This window comes from Ciconia boyciana, chromosome 11, assembly GCF_034638445.1.
Source record: "Ciconia boyciana chromosome 11, ASM3463844v1, whole genome shotgun sequence".
In the NCBI taxonomy this organism is placed as follows: Eukaryota; Metazoa; Chordata; class Aves; order Ciconiiformes; family Ciconiidae; genus Ciconia; species Ciconia boyciana.
Window position 1 is genome coordinate 8870928 of NC_132944.1, and position 20929 is coordinate 8891856.

At 48.2% G+C, this 20929-nt stretch overlaps 1 protein-coding gene across 5 annotated transcripts in view; it reads left to right on the forward strand.

Moving 5' to 3' along the window:
• Nucleotides 1–20929, forward strand: part of SRGAP3 (SLIT-ROBO Rho GTPase activating protein 3) — a 132010-nt gene that overhangs the window by 58417 nt on the left and 52664 nt on the right. For all 5 annotated transcript variants that reach the window (XM_072875674.1, XM_072875670.1, XM_072875673.1 and 2 more), the window contains exons 2-3: nt 5842–6034; nt 10907–11069. In XM_072875674.1, the coding sequence (XP_072731775.1) occupies nt 5842–6034; nt 10907–11069 (356 nt within the window). The remainder of the gene's footprint in view (nt 1–5841; nt 6035–10906; nt 11070–20929) is intronic.

Genomic DNA, 20929 nt, shown 5'->3' on the forward strand with positions numbered 1-20929 from the left:
TTGTATTTCTGTGCATTGTCAGGGTTGTTAAGAGCTGTTCTGGAGACCACCTCGGGTTGTAATCCGCTATGAAAAGAGAACTAGAGATCAAACCTGTGGGTTGGTGGTTTTTTGGGTTTTGGGTTTTTTTGGGTTGTTTTTGGGGTGTTGGGTTTTTTTTTAAATCTATATCAAACTTGCTCGGGAAAGCAGAGAGCTGTAAAGCAAGTCCTTGTTGGCACCAGCAGGAGTGGGAATGTAAAATCCATATGGGATGTAACGAAATTTCCACTGACCTTGTGTGGGAAGGAAACGTTTGTCGGCAGGGGAATGTGAAGGTTTTAAAAATGTTTTGTTATGAAACTGGTACCTCTGTATCCCGTAGGAATGTAGCAGTGGGTTTTTAGGAGGCTTAATTCAAAGGCGGTTACTCTTTGCCATCCTCAGCTCCAGTGAATGGCATGGTTAACTGCAGCAGTTGTGTAACGGGGACGCAACTTCAAAAGGGGGTGCGTATGCAGCAGCGCTGTAACGTAGCAGGCATGCCGTACCCCGGGACGCCGTTCTGACGAGCTCAGTGGATGACAGCACCAGCCTGCCATCTCGCATCCTGGCTCTGCTTGGGTGGAAAGCAAGGGAGCTGTCGGAAGCCATGACTGCGTAGGTGGTCGTCTCCTGTTGATCCCATAAGGCATCGCAGCTTTTCCACAACACAGAGCCCCTGAAGAGCAGTCTTCCTGATGAAATCAAAGCTGCAGTGCTGCATACACATGATCTTTCTGTAAAACATAGACCTATTTCTCAGCAAATGCTGGAGTCCCAGCTACCAAGGACTGGACCAGCTGTCAGGTGTGATGACCGAGTACTGCTTTCTGGAAGTTCACTCAGCTGCTTCAGACATTCCCCTGCATCTCTGTAGCAAAAGCAGGGTAAATATTGCTGCGTGGCATTGAAACATCCTTCCTCTCTCCCCAGAGAAAGTGCCATTGCAAGGGGAGCAAATCTGTTTTCTGCGTGCAAATGTGAAGAAGAGGGGATGGGGAAGCAGCGTTGTTTGTGAGGTGTTCAGCTCTGTGTTTTGGCATGGTGCTGGATACCACAGGGATAGGATACTGCTTATTTTGATACAAGAGTACAGACCAAGACACTCTGACACCCGTCGTTCTGAGATCTTATTTGCAATGAGAATTTAATTTCTTTTTCTCCATTCTTTTAGCAGCCTTTTTTTTTTTTTTTAAAAAAGAAAGGGTATTTCTAGCATTGCTTATATAGTGGAATTGGTTTCATTTCGGGGTGTTCTGCAGCTCAGCTGTGAATGAGGGCTGATGTTTGTGTGCAGCAGATGCCCTGAGTCACGGGGGAGCCCTGACTGTGCAGCACCGCCCGGGTGGAGGCAGCAGTTGTGCTGAGCATCCCTGCTGCGCGTCACCCTTCCTCCTCTGCCCGGGGCCTCAGCCCTTCTGGCTCCTGTGTCCAGCATCCTCGTGTCTGCAGATGGGATGAATGTAGGTCAGAAATGAGTTAGAATGCTTCGGCTACTGCAGGGATGGTTACGTGGTTATTCAGACAGACTTCAGGAATGGAAAATAGCTTTGCTAGTGGCCAAGTGCGGTGTGTTGAGTCCCTCACCAAGACTCCATATGAGCCTCAGATGCATTTTTATGAACAATTGTGCCATCCTCTCATAAAGTATCAAGAACATAAAGGAAGTGCTGTAAAAGCAGTGCCCATGGAGGATCCCACATAAGGTGACTGATTAACTTCGGAGTTTTCCGCATTTGTTATTTCTAAAGAGCTTTTGGTTTTTAGGTGACCTTCATGCAGCCTGCAGCCTCCAGTCCCATTACTGCCATCATTAAATTACCCAGTAATGAGACTGATGCTGGTGTCCTTGTTCCTGCAGCTCTCCAAGTTCACCTGTCAGGCTGCAAGTGGCTTAGTCTTGCATGATAGTTGTTCTATGAAGAAATGTTGAAAAATATCAGATTCTTAGAATGGCAATTTTAACCTCCTCCACGTGGGATCCTCATAAACTTAAAGTGCTTGAAATTGTCCATAAACCTTTTGTGATTTCAGTCAGAGCTTTGCATGATCATTACTTAATAATTTATCAATTCAGTATCCAGTATGGAGTAATAATTTTCTGGATAGGACCACGCTGTAGCTGTGAAGTTGTGAGCCAGCCTGATGCTGGCAGGGGACTGGTAGGGCTAGCCTGCCCTGCATGTGTGTATATATATATTATTTTTATTTTTTTATATATATGCATACTCAAGATTAATTCATGCATTGGAATGACACCGCTGTATTGTCTTGGTTCAGGTCATTGAGCTTCCCCGTGACGATGCAGTGATTTCATGTGCATATGCTCAGGCAGTACAGGTATTTTTAGTTTGCTGTGGCTCTTGTGAGTGAGTTACCATTTGTCATACTGCCATGCTGAATTTGCAGAAGGAACCAAGGATGAGGTCTAGCCCTCTTGCCAAACAGCTTTACCAATTTTAGGACTTCCTTCTTAGTACAGGCTGTCTTCCTATCACGTAGACAGCGACACTTCAGTGTGCTGCAGTCTTGCACCAGAAGTTTAAGAAAGTACAGCTCCTGTTGTTGCAGAAAATCCAGGCAGAAAGTCACCCAAGAGCTCACGTTTGCAGTCTCCTCCTGGTAATCCTTGTAGGCAGCTGAGCACTCCCTCGCAGTGCGGGAGGGCTCTGCACCTCTCACAGAAGGTGCCTGCGGTCCGGCGGGGCTGGCAGTGCCTGGGGTTCCCGCTGTGACTGCCGGCAGCTGGAGGAGTCCCCTGGGAGCTGCTTCCTCCTCTGCCTGCCGGGCCGGCGCGGGCTTGCCAGGAGCATGCCGGAGCCTGCCGTCCTGCGGCACAGCGAAATCCGTGAGCTGCATGGCGAAGCATTTGAACTAAACAAGCGCCCACAAATACCTGTCATCTGTCTTCCTCCTGTCATGTCTGTGGGCCTCTTGGCTGACAACGGAGCCCGAGAGGTGCTGGGGAAAGGAAACCTGGGGCTGCCCATTTCAACGAGCCCTGATGCACAGCTTCTCCAATAACCACAAGCTGTGTTTCTCCTGCGTGTGTGTGTGTGCGTGATGGTGCGCATGTGCTTCATCTTGTTTGGTGATGCGCTGGGTTTCTGAGCTAACTGTTAATGCGTTGTAAGCTCATAAGAGGATGGAGGGAAAGCTGTGATCTGTGGCCTGGACGCTGTCTGAGCTGGGATGTGATACTAGTTGAAATGGTAAGCTTTGGTGCCACCGAAATCATGTTCTTTCCCCTCTTGCTCTCACGTCCTCTGTTGCCTATCCTCACCTCCCAAAAAGGGCCAGAACTTTGGGCGTTTATAAATCAGTCAAACTTGATGTTTTAAGAGCTGCCTGTCAGCTTAGATCAGGTGTGGGTCTAGTCCATCACACTGAAAAAGAAATGGCTCACCGAGCAGAGAGGTGTGGTGCGAGTGTCTGGGTGCTGTGGTGCCGGGCTGTGGGTGCTGGGTGCACCTCGGGGAGTGGCCGGCTGGCCCAAGGGTTTGTTGGTTGGGCGCAGGATTCTCCCTCTGGGTTGCACAGTTCTGCAAGACCATGCAAGGAGGCTGTAGGGTACTCGGGCAAAGAACAGGTAGAGGTGGGCTTCACCTTATTTGGTGGGCTGCAAAGCTTGAGGGAATTTAGGCACTAATTTGGAAAGGAAATGTTAGTACAGAAGGGAGGGAGTTGAATCGGTGGTGGTGCTGTTACTGCTGGTGTTAGGCCAGCAGTGAATGGGCACATCTGTGGGAGCCAGGGAGGGGACAAGGTGGGACGGAGGCTCTCCGGGGTGTCTTTGTGTGCTGCCCCGTACTGTGCTGGCCCCGTTGGGCCCCAGGGGTGCACGCATGGCGAAGGGGGCAGGCGTGATGCTGCGCTCCTGCTGCTGAGCTTCTCCACTGGCTTTTTCACTGGGTGTGCTTTGCAAATATCTCCTGTTGGTGTCCATCAGCTATAGGTGACTGAAGTGAGAAAAATATACTTGATCACAAACCTTAGGAAAAGGTAAAGAATATGTTGTTTATTATGGATAGTTTATAAAAATGTTCATAGCATTGAAAAGGCTATTTTGTGGATGTACTAAAATGGCGCAAGTGCCTTCTCTGCTCAACAGAGTGCATTTCTGTGCACCATTTTTATTGGGGGGGGATAAAGCTAAATTTCTCAAGGTGAGCACATGCAGTATACGTGGTTGCTGGAGGGGACCCCCTTGCAGATGAGGTGTCTGTCTAGCTGCCGTCTGCAGGTGGGGTGTGCAGTGGGGGGGAGGGCCTTGGGGGGATGCTCTCCCCTCTCCCCTTGGGGTCTGGGAACAGGCAGTCATCGCACAGACCCGTTTTGTCATCCAGCCTCTCTGGTTCTGGCTTGCCTGATGCCTCCACTGTGCAGCTGCCCCTCGAGAAGCCTGCTCAGCCCAGTTATTCTCACTCGCAATATTTTTTTCTACTGTCTAGTCTCGTTTTTTCTTCCCATTTCCAGCTCTGCATGCCCCCTCCCCGTGGGGCTCCCCTTCCTGCGAGGCAGAGCCCAGCTACAGCTTCTGCAAGAGAGAGCCCCTCCCTGCACAGGCTTCCTCGCTGCGCAGTGCTTCAAAGAGCTGCTAAAAACCTTCCCCGTGTTTGGGAAGCAGTTTGCAAGGTGTATTTCTGTCACGCCGCATGCCACAGGTGCTGCACTGCTCCTCTTGCAGAGAGGGCAAAGGGTCTGACTGCACTTCGTGAGCAGCGTTTCCTTCTCTGGTGCTTGCCTGTCTTCCCGAGATAAGCCCCATGTTGAGGATTTGCAGCCTTGGCTGTGTTACGTGAGAAGGGGGAGCTGGAAAACGTGCAATTGGTCTTTTACCATGTGGAGAGAAGTGTCCTCAAAATGAGCTTGATCAAGGCGAAAAATACAACTCTGACGTATGAAGAGGAGAAACATTAGAACAGTCTTCCAATAATTTGAATATACTGAACAGAATTCAGTGTGCCTGAGGTTATCGGTTACAGGTAGCGCTAGGTAAGGGTCAGCACTGGGGAACAGGTCTGTGTGCTGCTTGTGGGACGCTTGTTTGTTGTAGGACGCGGCAGGCACCCTGGCGATGCCGCAGCAGACACGCAGGCGGCCCAAGGCTCCTGTCCCCTCTCCTTCCGCACAGGCACCCTCCGGGCACCGCAGAGCCCCTCTTTGGGAAAGGTTGTGGGGGCTTGTGGTGCGTTTGTCACAGTGTCTGATGGTCCTTATGAGAAGGCAAAAAAACCCTGGAACAGATAGTCTGTGGTGTTTTATGAGCCGGAGTTTGGAGGGTCTGAAAGACTTTTTAAGCCTTTGAGCTAAAGGTGAGTTTGATTTACCAGCTAACCTGGCAGCTGGGGGGACGTGGGTGAGAGGAATGTGCATTTACAGTGCCAGCTTACCCCAGGTCATTGTCAGCTGTTCTGTTGGTATTCAAATGATCATTTATCAAGAAACAGTATGTTAGTTTGTGCAGGATATGTAAAGAATACAGGATTTTGGGTAGTACTAGATAAATTGAAGTACATTTTCTAGTTTCAAAAAGGCAATTGAAAAGCTCTCAGGGTTGATCTCTGTGTACTTATGCAGTTGTTTATTTTGACAAAGAACAGGGTTTTAATGTGAGACTGGTGAATGAAATTCTTCAGCTCTCACTGGGAAAAAAACCTGTTGGCTTTAGCAAGCCTTGAATTAAACCTGAGGCTCGTGAGGGAGCCTGCTCTAGCAGTGCCTATGCGATTTGCTCTGAGACAAGGAAAGACAGCCTTCCTGGCCAGTGTTTGTTGCTGACGTTGTACTTTCTTCTTCTCCTCTCTTGTGTGCATGCAGAAATCCGAACTCAGCTGGTCGAGCAGTTCAAATGTCTGGAGCAGCAGTCGGAGTCGCGCCTGCAACTGCTGCAGGACCTGCAGGAGTTCTTCCGCAGGAAGGCTGAGATCGAGCTGGAGTACTCCAGGAGCCTGGAGAAACTGGCTGAACGATTCTCCTCCAAGATACGCAGCTCCAGAGAGCACCAGTTCAAGTAAGCAGGCGTTTCCAGCAGCAAAATGGTGCAAAATGGTGGGCCAGAGACTGCCTCGAACACTAGATGTTTGTTTGTAGCTGCACAGTCCGAAAGTGGAGTAAACCAAATAGCATCAGTGGTGACCTTGTCTGTCTTATCACTGTGCAGGGTTCACAAAAAGAACTAGAAATGTCTTTTTCCAAGACTTTCACCACAGCATTACTGGCCTGTGCTGCCCGAATTAGACTTACTACGCACTTCTTCGAGCAGTACAAAAGTATGAATCGGGGACTAGGAAGGAGTCAAGCCCCTTGATTTTTTTTTTTTTCTTAAGAGGCTTGAATTCAGCCACTGATTTGATTGTGCAAATAATGGTAGGCCAATTTTATAAACCCTGGTTTCTGTATGTAGTCCAGTCCTTAGATGTCGGAGTCCTTCTGCACACAGATCTGCTTACAGGCTCATACTTGGAAGCAGTTTCTGGAAATCTAATTTATTGCAGTTTTTTAAAATGAAGTATGTATGTTTTCTGTGTACACACCCGTACAGTGTTGAAGCTAGGCAAATCCATAGTGGAAATATTTTGAAACAAAGCTTTGAAATAGGAAGTATGAACTGGATGCTGGAATTGTGTGAAACTCAAACTGATGATGAAAATTGTAAAATCCGTGAATGTGTGAATATGTGCAAGTTTTCAAAAGCAGCTTCTTTTCGGTTTTAACCACACTCTCAAGCTTGGCTAAAACGAAAAAGATCTAGGGGGAAAAAAACAAAAAAGAAAGAAACTCAAGGCAGAATTTAAGTCTGGAGATGACTGTGATTTGTGGTGAGGGTGTGTGGCTTGTGCTGTTACACTGGCTGGTTGGCAGCCATGACTTCAAGGCTCCTGTGAATGCCAGTGTCCCGTCGCTGTTGGAGGAGCTGGTCCCTGCTCTCTGGGTGCACTCGAGAGTGCCCGGTTGGAGGTGTCAGGCTGGGCTCCACGAGGCAATGCTCAGTGTTCACACGTGTGCGTTGGTAGCTGCCAGGGTTTTCCTCTGTGCTGCTCGTTGTGTTCCTTGCCAGGACCAGCTCTCCCCAGCGGTTTCTAGGGGCGCAGGGTCTGGCTGGGCAGCATGAGCGGTGCCGCCGAGCTGTGTCCAGCAGGGTCCGTGCCCCGGCGACCACGCAGCAGCGCCTGCAGCGCAGAGGCAGAGACTCGTCCTGGCTGCTTCCCATGCAGCACGTCAGCTGAAGTTCCCCACCTTTGCCTCCCCTGGCCATAACATTTGTCTGTGTCTCCTCCTGACAGCAGTGTCCATGAAATAGTCTCCCAACTGGGATTATGCCCTTTGCTCAAGATGAAACTGGTGTCATTCAATTCAGTGGCCAAAGACTACAGCCACTGTTTAGCTCCTTTCCCAGAAAATTGAGGGTTTTGCCTGTCTGATGCACTTAGCCTTGCTAGCCCCTGGCTCTTTACAGTCTAACCCCTTGTGATTTTTTTTTTTCCTGTTTCAGCTGCAAGAGTGGTGATTTCTGCTGTTACACTACTGAATCCTATTTATTCCGTATTACTAAATCCCATTTAATCTGTTTACTCGGTCTCTCTAGTGAGCAAGGCTTTACCGTTGTCTTACGCAGAAGTGTGCTGAAAATGAATTGCCATTCAAATGCTGTCTGTTCTTTTTGCATCTGACTGTTGCTTGTCAGTTGTGTGGTGCCAGGCTGGCGCTGCTGTATCATGCGTCAGGGATAACTGTCCTGGGGAAGGAATTGGCCAGTACGGGCTCGGGAAGGTGCTTGTGTTCAGAGATGGAGCCCATGAAGGCTCGTTGTGTGTGTGTGTGCCTCTCCCATCAGCTGAGAGCAGTATTATGGCACTGCCATTGCTTATTGTGCTTGCAATATTGGAAGGATGCTGTTGTGCCCTATCTACATGTGACAATGATTCTCCACCTTTATAAAACACCTGGGCACAAGTGCCTGGTGGTTTGTGATGGTATTGATAGTGTTAATAGGGTCAGCTTGATTTCAGTGCACACTTCTGCCGAGTCCTCACTGTCTCACTCAGTGTTGAGAGAGACTCCCTTAATATATTTTTCTTCCAGACTGCTTTGTACCTGCCCTTTATTAGGTTCATCTGCACTGGTTTCCCAGCTTGCTCATGAATGTCATTATTCTGATGAGGCTTTTGACATTCTTAAGAAATATGGTATCTTCAGCTCTTCTTTGTCCCTGTGTAGCCATGTGCAGCAGGCTGTGGCCCAGCCCTTAATAGTAGTAATTGCCACGGTGCTGCTGCTGGGCTGTTCATGGTGATTCCAGGTTGACAGACTCATTCACGCTTCTACGTGCGGTTGTTTTGTCTGTATGTGCACGCAAAGATTTTCTGGAGTCACCATGCCTTCCTCTCCACGGGTTCAGTGGTGAGGTGGGCTGAATCAGCCCCGGTGCCACAGGCGAGAACATCTCGGATGAGGAGGAGTACAAATGTGAAGGCTTCGGCTGCACAGCGTAGCTGTAGCAAGCATGGGCTAGCTTTCTGGTTGCAGGACTTCTTGGGAAGGACAGTCTTGTTTGAGCACAGGGGGTCTGAGGCCTGGCTCTGTCACGGCTGCGTTGCCAGCGCTGTCGGTGCGTGCAGGCTGCCGAGCCCGGGTGCGCAGCAGACCTGGCTCCTGTGTGGGCAAAGCAGCGGGTGCTCCCCGGGCAGCTTGCGCGTGACTTTAGGTGCTGGGGAGGGAGAAGCTTCTGGGGCTTGAACACGTCCATCAGACATGGCTGTCGGCACACGGGGAGACCTTCCCAGGCGGGATGGTGGCAGGGGAGGTCTCTGCCAAAAGGGGCTGTTTCTCTGGAACCAGCATGTCTTGTAGGAAAGCAGTGGTTTGATCAGAGAAAACAGTGTAGGTGAAAAGTTTGGAACAAATCACTTGGCTGCCTCATTTAGAGGATCTATCTCAAAGTGTCTCAGTTGGACAATGTGAAATGCTTTGTTTCAGTTACATCGTTTATGGAAATTTTGGTTCACTTTTGATTAATTTGCCTTCAGTACTAAAAGCAGTACATGGAGAGCAGTGCAGGTTTCTCTCAGTGTTGAGATGGAACATGTCAAAATTGGTTAGAGCTCTAATCAAGTGTGAAATGTTTGCTGAAATTCCCCTCAAAAGAGTTTTTCTGACCACCCCTGGCTTCCAGGCAAGTCATGGTCTCAGAATGCCCCTCGGCAGGGTCTCGCCCAGCGGTGCCGGGTAGGGATGAGCTTGCTCTGAGGATGCTGCGTGGCTCCCAGGGACTCTTCAGGTCACCCACCCCGATGCCTGCTGCTGCTCATGGTAATCTCTTTGTTGTCTGCAGCGTGAGTTGGATTAAGACCATCGTAAATATTCAGCATACATGAATGTATTCATCTTGTGCACAGGCACTTTGCGTTAATGTTGGATGCAAAACATTTTCTCCAGCATGGTTTAGTGGACTAAATGCAGTACAACAGATTGTGTGGCAAATGGGCTCTTTCTGAAATGGAAGTGACAGCCTTATTAATAGCGCAAAGTGGAAAAAAGAAGCAAAACTCTCTCTTGCAAAGTGTTGAAGGGATTGCCAGGGATGCCTCTTCTCCTGTACCATCTTCCAGAGCACCCGGTTTGTGAAGGGTCTGGTTGGGGCTCTAATTTGGTACGTGTGCTTATGTGCTGCCAGACGTCCCTGCAGGGAAGCACTTGAATGGCTGAAAGAAACTCTGAAAGAAACTCTGGAAACCAGAGCAGGGCCACAGATGGGTGCCCAGCCCGGCTGGGGCAGGGGACCAGCTCTCGTGTTGTCTCCGGCTGTCTCGCATGTTTTCAGGTCCTTCAGAGCTGTTGCCTGGAGTATCTGCACTGTGTTACTGTAATATTGCTAACTGCCCTTTTGCAGACCACACCTTTTTAAAGCATAGGTATGGAGCAGTGGACCAGAAAGCACACTGGGTGCCCTAAGAAGTCAAGGTAGGGCAGAGAAACCAAGGTGTGTAGTGCAGATTGTATACAAAGATCTGTATATATATATTTGTGTTGAGTGAAGCACAGGGCTGTGCCCAGGGTCAGCATCAGAGCATCCATCTCCCCTGCACAGAAAGCCTCTGTCCTGCCACCGGCAGCTGTGGGAGGCTGGTAAATAAGGACGAAGCTGCAGGAGAGAACAGCTTGGGGCAAAGAATGGGAATTCCTTGGCTTGATTGAAACCCTTGTGTATAATCTTTAGACTGGGAGCTTCTGTGTTGGCAGAGGTATTTAAGCACCTTTCCTGCACCAAAGAGGAGGTGCCGCTGCGGTCAGCTGGCAGGCAGGCAGCCGTGTGTCTAAGCATGGGGTGTCTGCCGGGTCGTACCGCCATCCCGGCTGGGGCTGGGCCAGCACCTAGACCTGCACCGGTGACCCTGTGGTGTCCGCCAGAAGGACGTGGCTCTGAGCTGGTGGAGAGTCCGTGGTGCGCCGGTGCCTCCATCGCAGAGCTGCTCCGCTGCCCCAGGCAACTGTGGCCCTGGGGAGGGGGAGGCGAGGGGTGGCAGTGGCAGGAGATGCTGTGGCCGGGTGTCCTCCCCGCGGGTCGGTGGGGACGGCGCTGTCGGGAGCAGTCCGGCTGGAGGAGGCCGTCGTGCTCGCAGCCATGCGCTGGGCAGGCGGGCTGGCTCTCGACAGCTGCACTGGGGGGCCGTCAGGTGTGTGGCCGGATGCTGCAGCGGTTTTTGGGGAGGGCAGGCAGCCAAGAGGAGCTCACACACTTTTCTGTGGGGGCGCAACGGATTCTAGCAGATGTCTGCAGTGGAGGAAGGCAATGTTAATATGCTGACAGCATTCATTTGAAAATTACATGCCTTTTTGACTTGTTCACTTGACCTTTTCGATTTTTGTTTTTACAATTCCCTAGGAAAGATCAGCACCTACTTTCCCCTGTGAACTGCTGGTACCTGGTTCTGACACAGACCCGGCGAGAGAGCAGAGATCATGCCACCCTGAATGACATCTTCATGAACAATGTCATTGTCCGGCTGTCACAGATCAGTGAGGATGTCATCAGGCTCTTTAAAAAGGTAACCAAAGCAGCGATGGAGAGCTCTGCTCAATGAGGATCCATCTTTGCATTTTAGTCTGAAAAAGAAACTTATTGTGGACTTTCACACAACTGTGTCCCCCCCCAAAGTCTAAAGAGGTACAAAAAAGCCAACGTTGTTAAAAAGCGGAGAAGGGTAACAAGACTTTCTAAGAAGCACACGTCACATCTTAATGAGAAAACTAGAGAGGAGTTTGAACTCTGGACAGTGAAAATGTAAAACCATAGTAAGGCAGGCCAAATAAAATTCTCAGAGACAACTTGCTAAAGACACAAAGCTAACAAAAACTTCCCCAAAATCAGAAGGAAGAAACCTGCTGCAGGGTGTGGAGGGGGATAGATGAGTGAGGTGCAAAAAGGCTACGAGGTAACAGCCAAAGGCCAGCTGGCTTCTCTAGCTTGGTACTCGTTATGGAAAAGCTTAGACTAGAGATTTTCTTGGTGGGCTGGTGGTGTTACCAACCTGAGGAACCTTATCCAACTAAATTGTCATTAGATGTTGCAGAGGAAATCTGTACAAGGGACTATCAGTTACAAGTCTTTCCAGACAATATTTATCCAAGAATTTTAAAGAAACTGAGATATAAAAGTGTCAAGTGACTTGCAGTGAGGTGTGACGTGATGCTTAAACTGGTGTCAGTGCCAGAGAAATGAGAGGTGGAAAACATGATGAGTTTTTTAAAGACTCCTGGAGGGCTTGAGAAAACAGATCAGCAATCTGACTTTAAAAACAGACTTGTTGGGTGAAACTTTACTAGAGAGCAGAATGACAGGCATGTAGGCAGATTCAAGAGAGGAGTCAGTGTGGCTTTCTTAAGAGAAAAGTCATGCCTCAGATCTAGTGGAGGTATTTCCAGGAGCCGGTCATTATGTGAATAAGTTGGCACAGTACCTTCAGTATCTTACAGGCTTTAAGAACTTCAGCGAGAGACCTTTTCCAAAGAAAAGAAGCTGCTGAAGAGTAAGGAGTGGTTATTTTCTGGATTAATGGCTGGTTGAAAGACAGAGAACAAAGGGAAGAAGAATTTCAGTGGAGTTCTTAATAAATCATTTGGAGAAAAGAATGAATAGTAAGATGACAAAGTCTGCTGATTATACAGAATTATTAATGATAACCAAATTAAAAATGAGCATCAAAGACTTGCAGGAATCTTGCAGTCAGGTGGACCAGGACTCTTCAGTTGAAAATGAGGGGGGAGTGCATAATGTGGGAAGAGCATGACAAGTCACAGCCAGTTTGTAGGCAGTGAGTAGGAATGAGGACCTCATCGTGCCTGCTAATGTAAACCATGGGCGGTCAGCAGGCACCGGGCAGAAGAGAAGGTAAAAAGGAAAGACTTGTAAACATCATTAATACTATACAGATTATATTACATTTGCAATATTATGGGTAATGCTACATGTGTGTTGCCTCATACCATGTTTTTGAAAGTGGGACATGTAACCTGAGTCCTCGGGCAGTCGGACAGATGTGAAGGCGTGTTCCCTGTCGCCAGCTGCCCGGCCCTGCTGCCGGCGCAACTTTGGGCTGGGGAATTGCAGCCCTGCAGCTCATCGCATCATGAACGTGGTCGGTGGCATCACTGGCCCTCTTCTCCCACTTCTCTTCTGGGCATTTGCTAATGGCCGCCCTCAGGGATACCGTGCCGGGCTAGGTGGATGTTTTGCCTGCTTTTATGGCTCTTATGTTTTTCTTAATTTTTATCACTTGTTTTCAACATGGGTAGCTGGAGAACTGCAGTTAGTGAGCAGCGTGAGCCTGTTGGGATGCTTGCCTTTCCAAATGGGAGAAAGGCTCTTGAATCAGTGGTTATCTTAGCCCAGCTGGAGAGTAAATTTAATGTGATATTTTTATGGCCAGTTTCCTCTAGTTTATAGATCTGACCTAGAAATTAAACTGCAAGGTCGGGTTTGGATTTGCTGATCTAATACAGGACATCATCCCTTTTCCTGTCCTTCTGGCCTCCAGAAATTGGACAGATTTGGGATATTTCAGTTAGTTCAGTTCTAAGTCAGTCTCAAAATCTCCCTCCCATTTGCATTTTACTCTGAACCCAGTTTTGAGATGTATATTAAGACTCTTCTAGGTCTGTGAATGGTATATCTCATTTTGAACCATAGGACAAATCCAGTCAACATTCAAACAAGGGCATAAATAGTGTTTGAACTGTTCTTCTTGTAGTAAGTCAATCCTCAGCCAGGACAAGATGATAAAGTATTTCATCCATTCAGCAGAATTATTTCTTTGTGCTTGCTTTTTCCTCTGTCTATCCCTCCCTCCTCTTTTCTTAATTTAAATTTTAACTTACACAACGCTTATATTCTATAGAAATTAGTGCTCCTTGTTTCTCCCTCCCCTGTCTTCTGCCAGGAGAGGTGAAGTAGCACGGACTCCATCTGCAGCCTGCCAAAGCCAGCACCTGCTTTTAATCAAAAGGAGGCTTTACAATAGAGTTGTGAGGATCTGTGATTTCACTCACATTTGTCCCTTGAGGTTTAAATTGTAGCAGGACTCACGTGTCCCTGGAAATAATGCTCAGCTAAATCATGGAAAAGGCTTATTTTGTATCACCATTTGCCCTTAATGTGGATGGGGGGCTGACACTTTTGGGGATATTCAGGTTATTTTTCTTAACCTATTGCACGCTGTGCCCAGAAGGGGATCTGGGGCTGCGCTTCCCACTTTGCAGCAGTGTTTGGTGAGAAGCCTTAGGCACATGTGTGGGAATATGAGCATCCTGGTAAAAGGCTTTTTAAGACATCTGGTCCAGCCTTGCAGCTGGTATGAGATTGCTCAGAGGAGGTATCTTTCACTATTTTATCCGTTCTGGTTTTGAGTATGATGAGTGAAGTGCCTGAAGCACTCCTCCTGGGGAGACTGTACCATACAGGACCGTTGGGCAAATAAACCGGCTCCAGAAGGGTTAAAGGCACCCGCAGTTGTGGTTCAGCTGTTCGGTTTTGTTGTAGATTGCTCTTTGATGGTAAATTAGGGTAACATTTTTCTCCAGAGATGTCACTTTTAATTCCTCCCATCTAGAATTTATTAATCGGTTGTGACATGCTGCGGGTACACGGAGGAACTGGAAGGTTTTGTGTGTTGTGCTTTCATTATGTAAATGTAAACAATCTCTGCAAAGAAGCAGGGACCTACTATCTGGAGTACGAGGATGCACATAATTGAGAAGCAATTGATCAGTGTGGTGGTAATCTGCCAAGGAAGATGCCAGGTGCCGAGCTGCTTCTGCCCTCGGCTTCCCTGGGTACGCTTGGCAGCAGTGGGGGTCGTTCATCAGTAAATTGGGGCGTTGCGTTTTGTTCATCTCCACCGAAGTGTTTTGCCCTCCCGCTGACCGGCCGTGTACAGTCCTTGGCGTTCGGCCGTGCATCGCTCAGACACGCCTCTCGCTGTGGCCGGCCGGAGAGCCTTTTGGCTTACCCAAATCCAAGAGAGAGGCAAAGCAGGAGCTAGCGGGGATTGAGTTTTTAGTGTTTGAGTTGGAGACATTTAACTGAGCCAGCTCCAGGTCTGACCTTGCCTCAGCTGAGGTCAGTGACGGCTTGCACTGGCCTCAGCAGCAGGGCTTATGGGAGGTATAAGTTGATTATCAAAGATAGAGGAGAAACTAGATTGTGTTTTTTGAATCATTGGCAAACCTGTTTTTGCAGGCTGTGGGCTAAGCTGGGGTCCCTGCTGTGGCTGCATTTGGTGACAGGACAGCTTTGCCGGGTGTTTGTGAGCCGCAGTTGCTCCTCTGATTGTAGCAGTACCTCGAGGCGGTGGTTCTGCTCGCAGGGGAAGCTGTGCTCTCCCCAGAGCCGAGCTGCTCGTGGCTCACGGCTGTGGGCTGAGCCGAGGGCTGGTGGCTCAGCTAAGGCTGGTGGTGCTTGGGTCAGGGAGTTTGCCATCTTCTGCTTGTGGATCGCTTCCTTTTTGGCTTAATTAGTGGCAACTTTGTTAGCTTTGAAAGTGAGAAGGAGGCCCTGTTGGAAGAGATGCAAGCCCTCCTCTCAATGTCCGTTTCTTTTTAATATCACCGAGCGCTGTGAAATGGGGAAAAGCAGACTGTGGCCCTCGGGGAGTCGAGTTGAATGGCAAGGTGCAGAAGTCTGCAGGGATCTCAGCAAGGGCTAGCTTCTTGGGACGGTGACGATAGCGTTTGGGGTTTTGATGAGGTTTGGTGGGGTGGAAAATGAGAGATTTTCTGCAGCCAGGATTTTAAACTCCTCCTTGAGAATTTGAATACAGATCAAAGAGAATTTATAAAGCCAGCTGTTGATAAATGTGCATCACTGAAATCAGTGGATCCGCTTTGGTTGTCCACAGGCACTGCAGGCAATATATATCCAGTGTCTGAGCTGATTGTTTGGCTCAGCGTACCCAAAAACGAGAAACTCTGTTTTTAGGGAAATACCATAAATTACTTATGAAACAGTATTTCCCCACAGTATGTATGGTTTTAGGGGGGAGGGGAAAATTGTTAGGAAGGTGGTCCTGATACGCAGAAATAGTTTGGAATCCCAAGAGAACAGAAAACTAGAATAAGTTGGAAAAAAGCACTATTGAAAATAAAAAATGAAACTGTAGGCCCTAAGTCACAGTTAGGAAAAAAACCTGCAAAGCTGAGAAAGGAAATGGGTAAAGCTTATAATGAAAATACAAAAAAGACATGGGGATTGAATTCCTGAAATTGGCAGATAGAGGAATTAAATACAGAAGGAACAACTTTTAAATAAGTGTGTGTTTGTATAAAATATATGCAACAGTGCCCTTAACGCACATATACATATATGTATGCGCATATTGAGTGTATTTATGTACCCAAGTGTGCTACTGAGTAACTCGGTAATAAAGTGGTACATAAAATCATACGTAGACAAGTGTTAAGTGATGCACATAAGGAAAAGCAACTTTCCAACTTGGATGCATAAGGCTGGGCTCTGCACTGAATTTGGGACGAGACGTGGAGTTAAAGCGTCAGGCTCTGAGCATGCCAGTTCAGTGCTCGCTAGCAGTCAAAAAAGAAATCAAAAGTTAGGAATTGCTGGGAACAGAGCAGAAAACATTAACTCCCTGCAAATCCACGGACCCATGGCATGTCTGCTTCTCGAATGCTGTTGTTTTTCTTACCGCTCCTTCCCTCCAACACTGCCACTGTGCTTGGTGGCATCAAGTGACAGAGCGTCTCTGTTGTGACACATCAGAACTTTGATAGTTCTTTTGTTACAAAGTGTAACAAAATGGCAGTTATTCCCATTCAGTGATTTTGTTTTCTTTCTTCCCCTTCCTTTTCTGCCCTTCCCAGATGTGGAATATAGGAATTCCTGGCTTTGGTGATCTGAATATGCGAGGGTATGATTTGGCTTGCCTTCTGAACTCATGTTGTTCAGCTGAACCCCTGCGCGCTGAAGCTATGTACTTTTACACAGCTATAATCCAACCCCCCCACTTGTATTTTATCCCAGCAGTTAAACGAACTGTGCATCTATCTTCTCCTGGCAATGCTTCAGAATTCAGAATTTAACATATTGCTACAATTGAGAGCTCCAACTGCATCCCATTGGTGTGGATGATGAGGGCAGGAACAGCAGTGTAGATTAGGTGTTTTCCTGACACCTGGCCCTGCTTCTGTGACCCTTTAATCTGAAGCCACTATATATATGGCAGTTTTCATAGCGGGAGTTTGCTGGAGCCTAGAGACCCAAGACCAGCGTCTTTCATTAGTGATACCGAGGCTGGGGGCTGTACTGCTGTGGCTGTTACAGTGAAGGAGGAGCCCACAGGGATATTAAATGTGTCTCAGCATCTTTATAAAAAGACCCAGTAATGATATCATTTACTTGTTGCACTGGCTGGTTACAGTTGCGGTGACAAAGGGCAATTGTCCTCTAGTGGGTATGGCTTCTTGCTGCACAGAAACTACTGTTCTCTAAAGTAGGGTAATAAATTTCTGCAGAGATTTTTTTGAGTTGGGCACAATGTAATCTGGAGACGAGGAGCTGTGTATCCAGGCTGAAAGAAAACCACAGATGTTTGCCACAGAAGTGCCATGGTGTTGCTGGTTAGATAGTTGCAGGTGCTGTTGTGGTGCGTGGTCAACATGGTTAAAAATGGGCCAAGAAATCCTCGTGTCTCCTACTTTGAATCTCTCAGTATAAGACATGAAAGATGGGCTGCATCTTCTTCACCTTCAGAATTCTGCCCTGTGTTTGAGTTGGTTCTCTGGACTCATGTGGAGAGATGGGCATGTCTGAAATGCCCCCTGGTCTGTGTTAATGTCTGCCCTGGGATCGGGTGAGTTTCGGCTGTCCTGGTTCTTTGCAGCGCACATGGGTAGCTCAGATGCAGGCATGACATTGCAGATGCCAGACTGGGGCCAGTGAAGGCCATGAAGACCTTTGCTGTTTCTCTCATTTTGTTTACCTTGGCATTCTGGGTGTCTCAGTTGATGCCCAAGATGTTTTCCATCAGAAAAGCATTCACAAGCGCTGAGAATGGCAGGCCAAGCCAGAGGAGGCTTTCTGAGCTGAGACTGCTTTGAAGAGCCCAGGGGCAGAACATGGTTCAGAGCAGCTCTGGGTGGCTTTGTTTGGGTGGTGGCTCGGCCTGCAGCTCCTCCTTGCAGTTTCCACTGGTGTCGCACATGGCTTGAAAGGTGGGTGGTTTGGGTGGGGGGTACAGAGCTGCAGGAACTCAAGAGCTGATATTGGGTTTGACTCTCCAGCTCTTCCTGGTTCTTCAGCACAGCTTCCACCAGGATTGCTCTGGAGGTGGGCTGGGGTTCGAGGGATTTCCCCTGCAGACCTAGACACTGACATTGAGGTAGATGTGGTAAGGTGAGCTTGCAAATGCGAAATGCCGGGAGTATGGGGCCTCTGTGCTAGCAGAGGCTGGCCTTCTGGCAGCAGAAGCTTTCCAGGGAAATGTAGGACCTGGAGACGGAGTGCTGATCGCTTGCATTGAGGAACAGTGTCCTGTCAGTGAGTACTGCGGAGCTGCGCAGATATTTAAGGTATCATGGCAGGGTATCACGGAGCTCCTGCAAAGGGGTGCTGCGGCGGGGACCTGCAGATAGGTCGGGGAGCTCCGCAGGCAGCACGGGGGACCAGCGTCCTCTGTCTGAGCATCCCCAGCCTGCAGCTTAGCCTGTGCAATTGAAAGGAACAGCCACCCTCTCTGCCTGCTCCAGCAGACAGACCAGCCCTGCTAATGAGGAAAGTAGAGGAAGAAAACTCAATTGGGCAAATTTCCCTGGAGCTTCCAGTGTGAGTCATGTTCCTGGCGCAGGAGGAGATTATCAAGGCAAGTGTGTTAATGTTGCTAATAGGCAATAAACAGAGATGCTAAGATACATCACTGCAGAGATCTGACTTGATCTCTTGTCGGAGTGAGTCTCTGTCACCATGAAATCTCACAGCATGTCCTCCTGGCAGAGGCAAACCCTGGGCAAGGGATGCACCACTGGCCCCCTTGGCCAGGCAGGTGTTGTCTCCCCTTTTACCTCCTGCTGTGGCAGAGGGAAAGAAGTTTGCTACTTCTTCCAAGTATGGAATACAGGAAATTATACGTTTGAGAGCATTGCTATGTCCGAAATAACTGTGCTGCGTTATTCCCCAGTGTGAGATTTAATTATGTTCGGTGACAGTGAATTTAATTATACCCCATCCTGCAGTGCCCTGGATGGAGATTTAATGAAGAAGTGGTGTCTGTCTGGAAGGGAGTTCTTTTCTTTGTCTTTAAAATAAGCAGTTGCCAGTAGTCTGTGTTGCTTCTTCCCCTTGCTTTGTCTGCAGTGGCAGGAATTTTAATAAACCTGCTAAACTGAAGCCATTGCTATCCCAGCAAGTAACTATGGTTTTTTAGCAGGAATGGAAGGCATAAAGCAAGTGGCTAAATTGGAGTTTGGGTTTTGCGGATGGTGCCAGGGAATTGGAATGACGTTTTGGCGCTCTCTCCCATAAACGCACAAATGTAATTTCTCTGTTATAAAAGGGGGAGGCAGCAAACTCGGAGGAGAGGCGAGTCCTTCAGCTTCTTTGCCTGCCTGCGGTTGGAAGAGGCTCCAGCATCACGAGGTTGGACGCTACCCTCTTGGATGCTGGGAGACTTTTGACGGTGCCAGACACCACTTTGGCCTCCAGCAACAGGATGCAGGGTGTTTGGTGTACAGCATCTATAAGCAAATGGGTCTTTAAACGTAGTACCCACCTGTGGTCCCCCCGTGTCAGTGGGACTCATGGGAATGACACACTGCTGACAACTGAGCCAGTTTTTGTTGCTCTACTTAGGAGTCTAAAATTAGGTTTGAAAATTACAGCTTTGTGGACTTCCCCTCCGTTGCACAGGAAATCTGGGGCAGAGGCAAGAGCTGCCGCTGACTTTGGGCCTTTGCTCCTACCACAAGGCTGTCCTCCTCTGTTTGCTTTGGGAAAGGCTCGGTTCAGGGCCCGGGCTTTGACTCAGGACAGCAGGGTCAGCTGGAGGGGTTATGTGCGACTCAACTCCTGCAGGCTTGGGGCCTCTGGGTCCAAGACCCCCATTTATAGACCCCAATTTAAATAACTCATATTCTGGATGTTCCCTTTTATCTGGGAGGGATGCACGCATTTATTAGCAAGCCGCAGTGAGATTTTTGAGACCAGCTAGTGACTGCTGGTGTCGGTGGGGAGGGGAGGGACTGGTGTTTCCAGCAGATGAGGTTTCCAGATGGCTGGGGGTACTTAGCACCTACCTTCTGGTAATTGGCACCTTCCGGTAATTCTGGTAATTGGCATCTTCTTGGCACCTCTGCGCATGTAAGACTGGGAGCAGGGTGCATCAGTTGTGCTTCTGAAGATGGGACTCTTCCGAATACCCTGACACTAATTCACAGATAAACTATAATTACTGGATAGTCACTGAATGCAGAGTGCTTTTACTCTTTAGATTCCTTGTTTCACTCTTGGCATTCAATTCTAACTTTTAATAATCTAAGGTTAAACTTTTGAAGTATGTAGGTTGTCCACTTAACTTTAATTAGAAGACCTCTCTGTGTTGTGGGCTTCTTTAGCCACCCAGCCAAGAAGCTGATGGGATTTTGTTTTCCCTGACTGTGTGCACAAAAATGCATGGAGTTATTTGAGGAAATCTGAAAGAAACTGCTCGTTTTTTTGGTTTGGGTTGTTTTTTGGGGGGAGAGGAGCATGTCTAGTTTAAACACATCTTCAAGCTATAATAAATGTTTCCTAGCCAAGAAGATTCTACAGAGAGACGTGGGGTGTAATTACAAGGGAGGCAGGAAAGCAGTGCGTGCACATCTGCAGTAGCATCCAACCGCTGGATTTCTGAGTAGGAGTTGACCTGATCTGCAGCCAAGCTTAAATGTTCAGCAGCTCCCCAAGTTGTGGCCTCTCCCATGAAATGCTATGTTCATGCTGTAGGAGGTAGGCGACTGGATCTGCTTCATCCTGCTTGGCAAGAAAAGTGAAAATACAAACTGATAATAGGATTTCAGCAGACGGGGGGTGGAGGGCGGAAGATGCCATGAGATTTTACACTCGCAGTGAGCTTTCTCCTAAGCTTGCTGAACTTTGGCTGTTGCAGCTGTGAAATTGGAAACTTTATTATATAACTGTGGTGTAGCTATTTCGTAATAAAATGTCCTTTTTGAGAGAGACTTTGGTTCACTCAGGTCAGAATAGTGAAAATGAGCTACTGAAGAAGAAACGGGGAGGGTGGGCCGGTGGTCAAAGTGAACCTAAAAACTGAAATACTTGCGCTAGGAAGCCCGTCTGCATTTTGAAATATCAAAGTTGATTGGAAATTGCAAGTCTAGAGGCAGGTGTCTTTATTAAATCTAT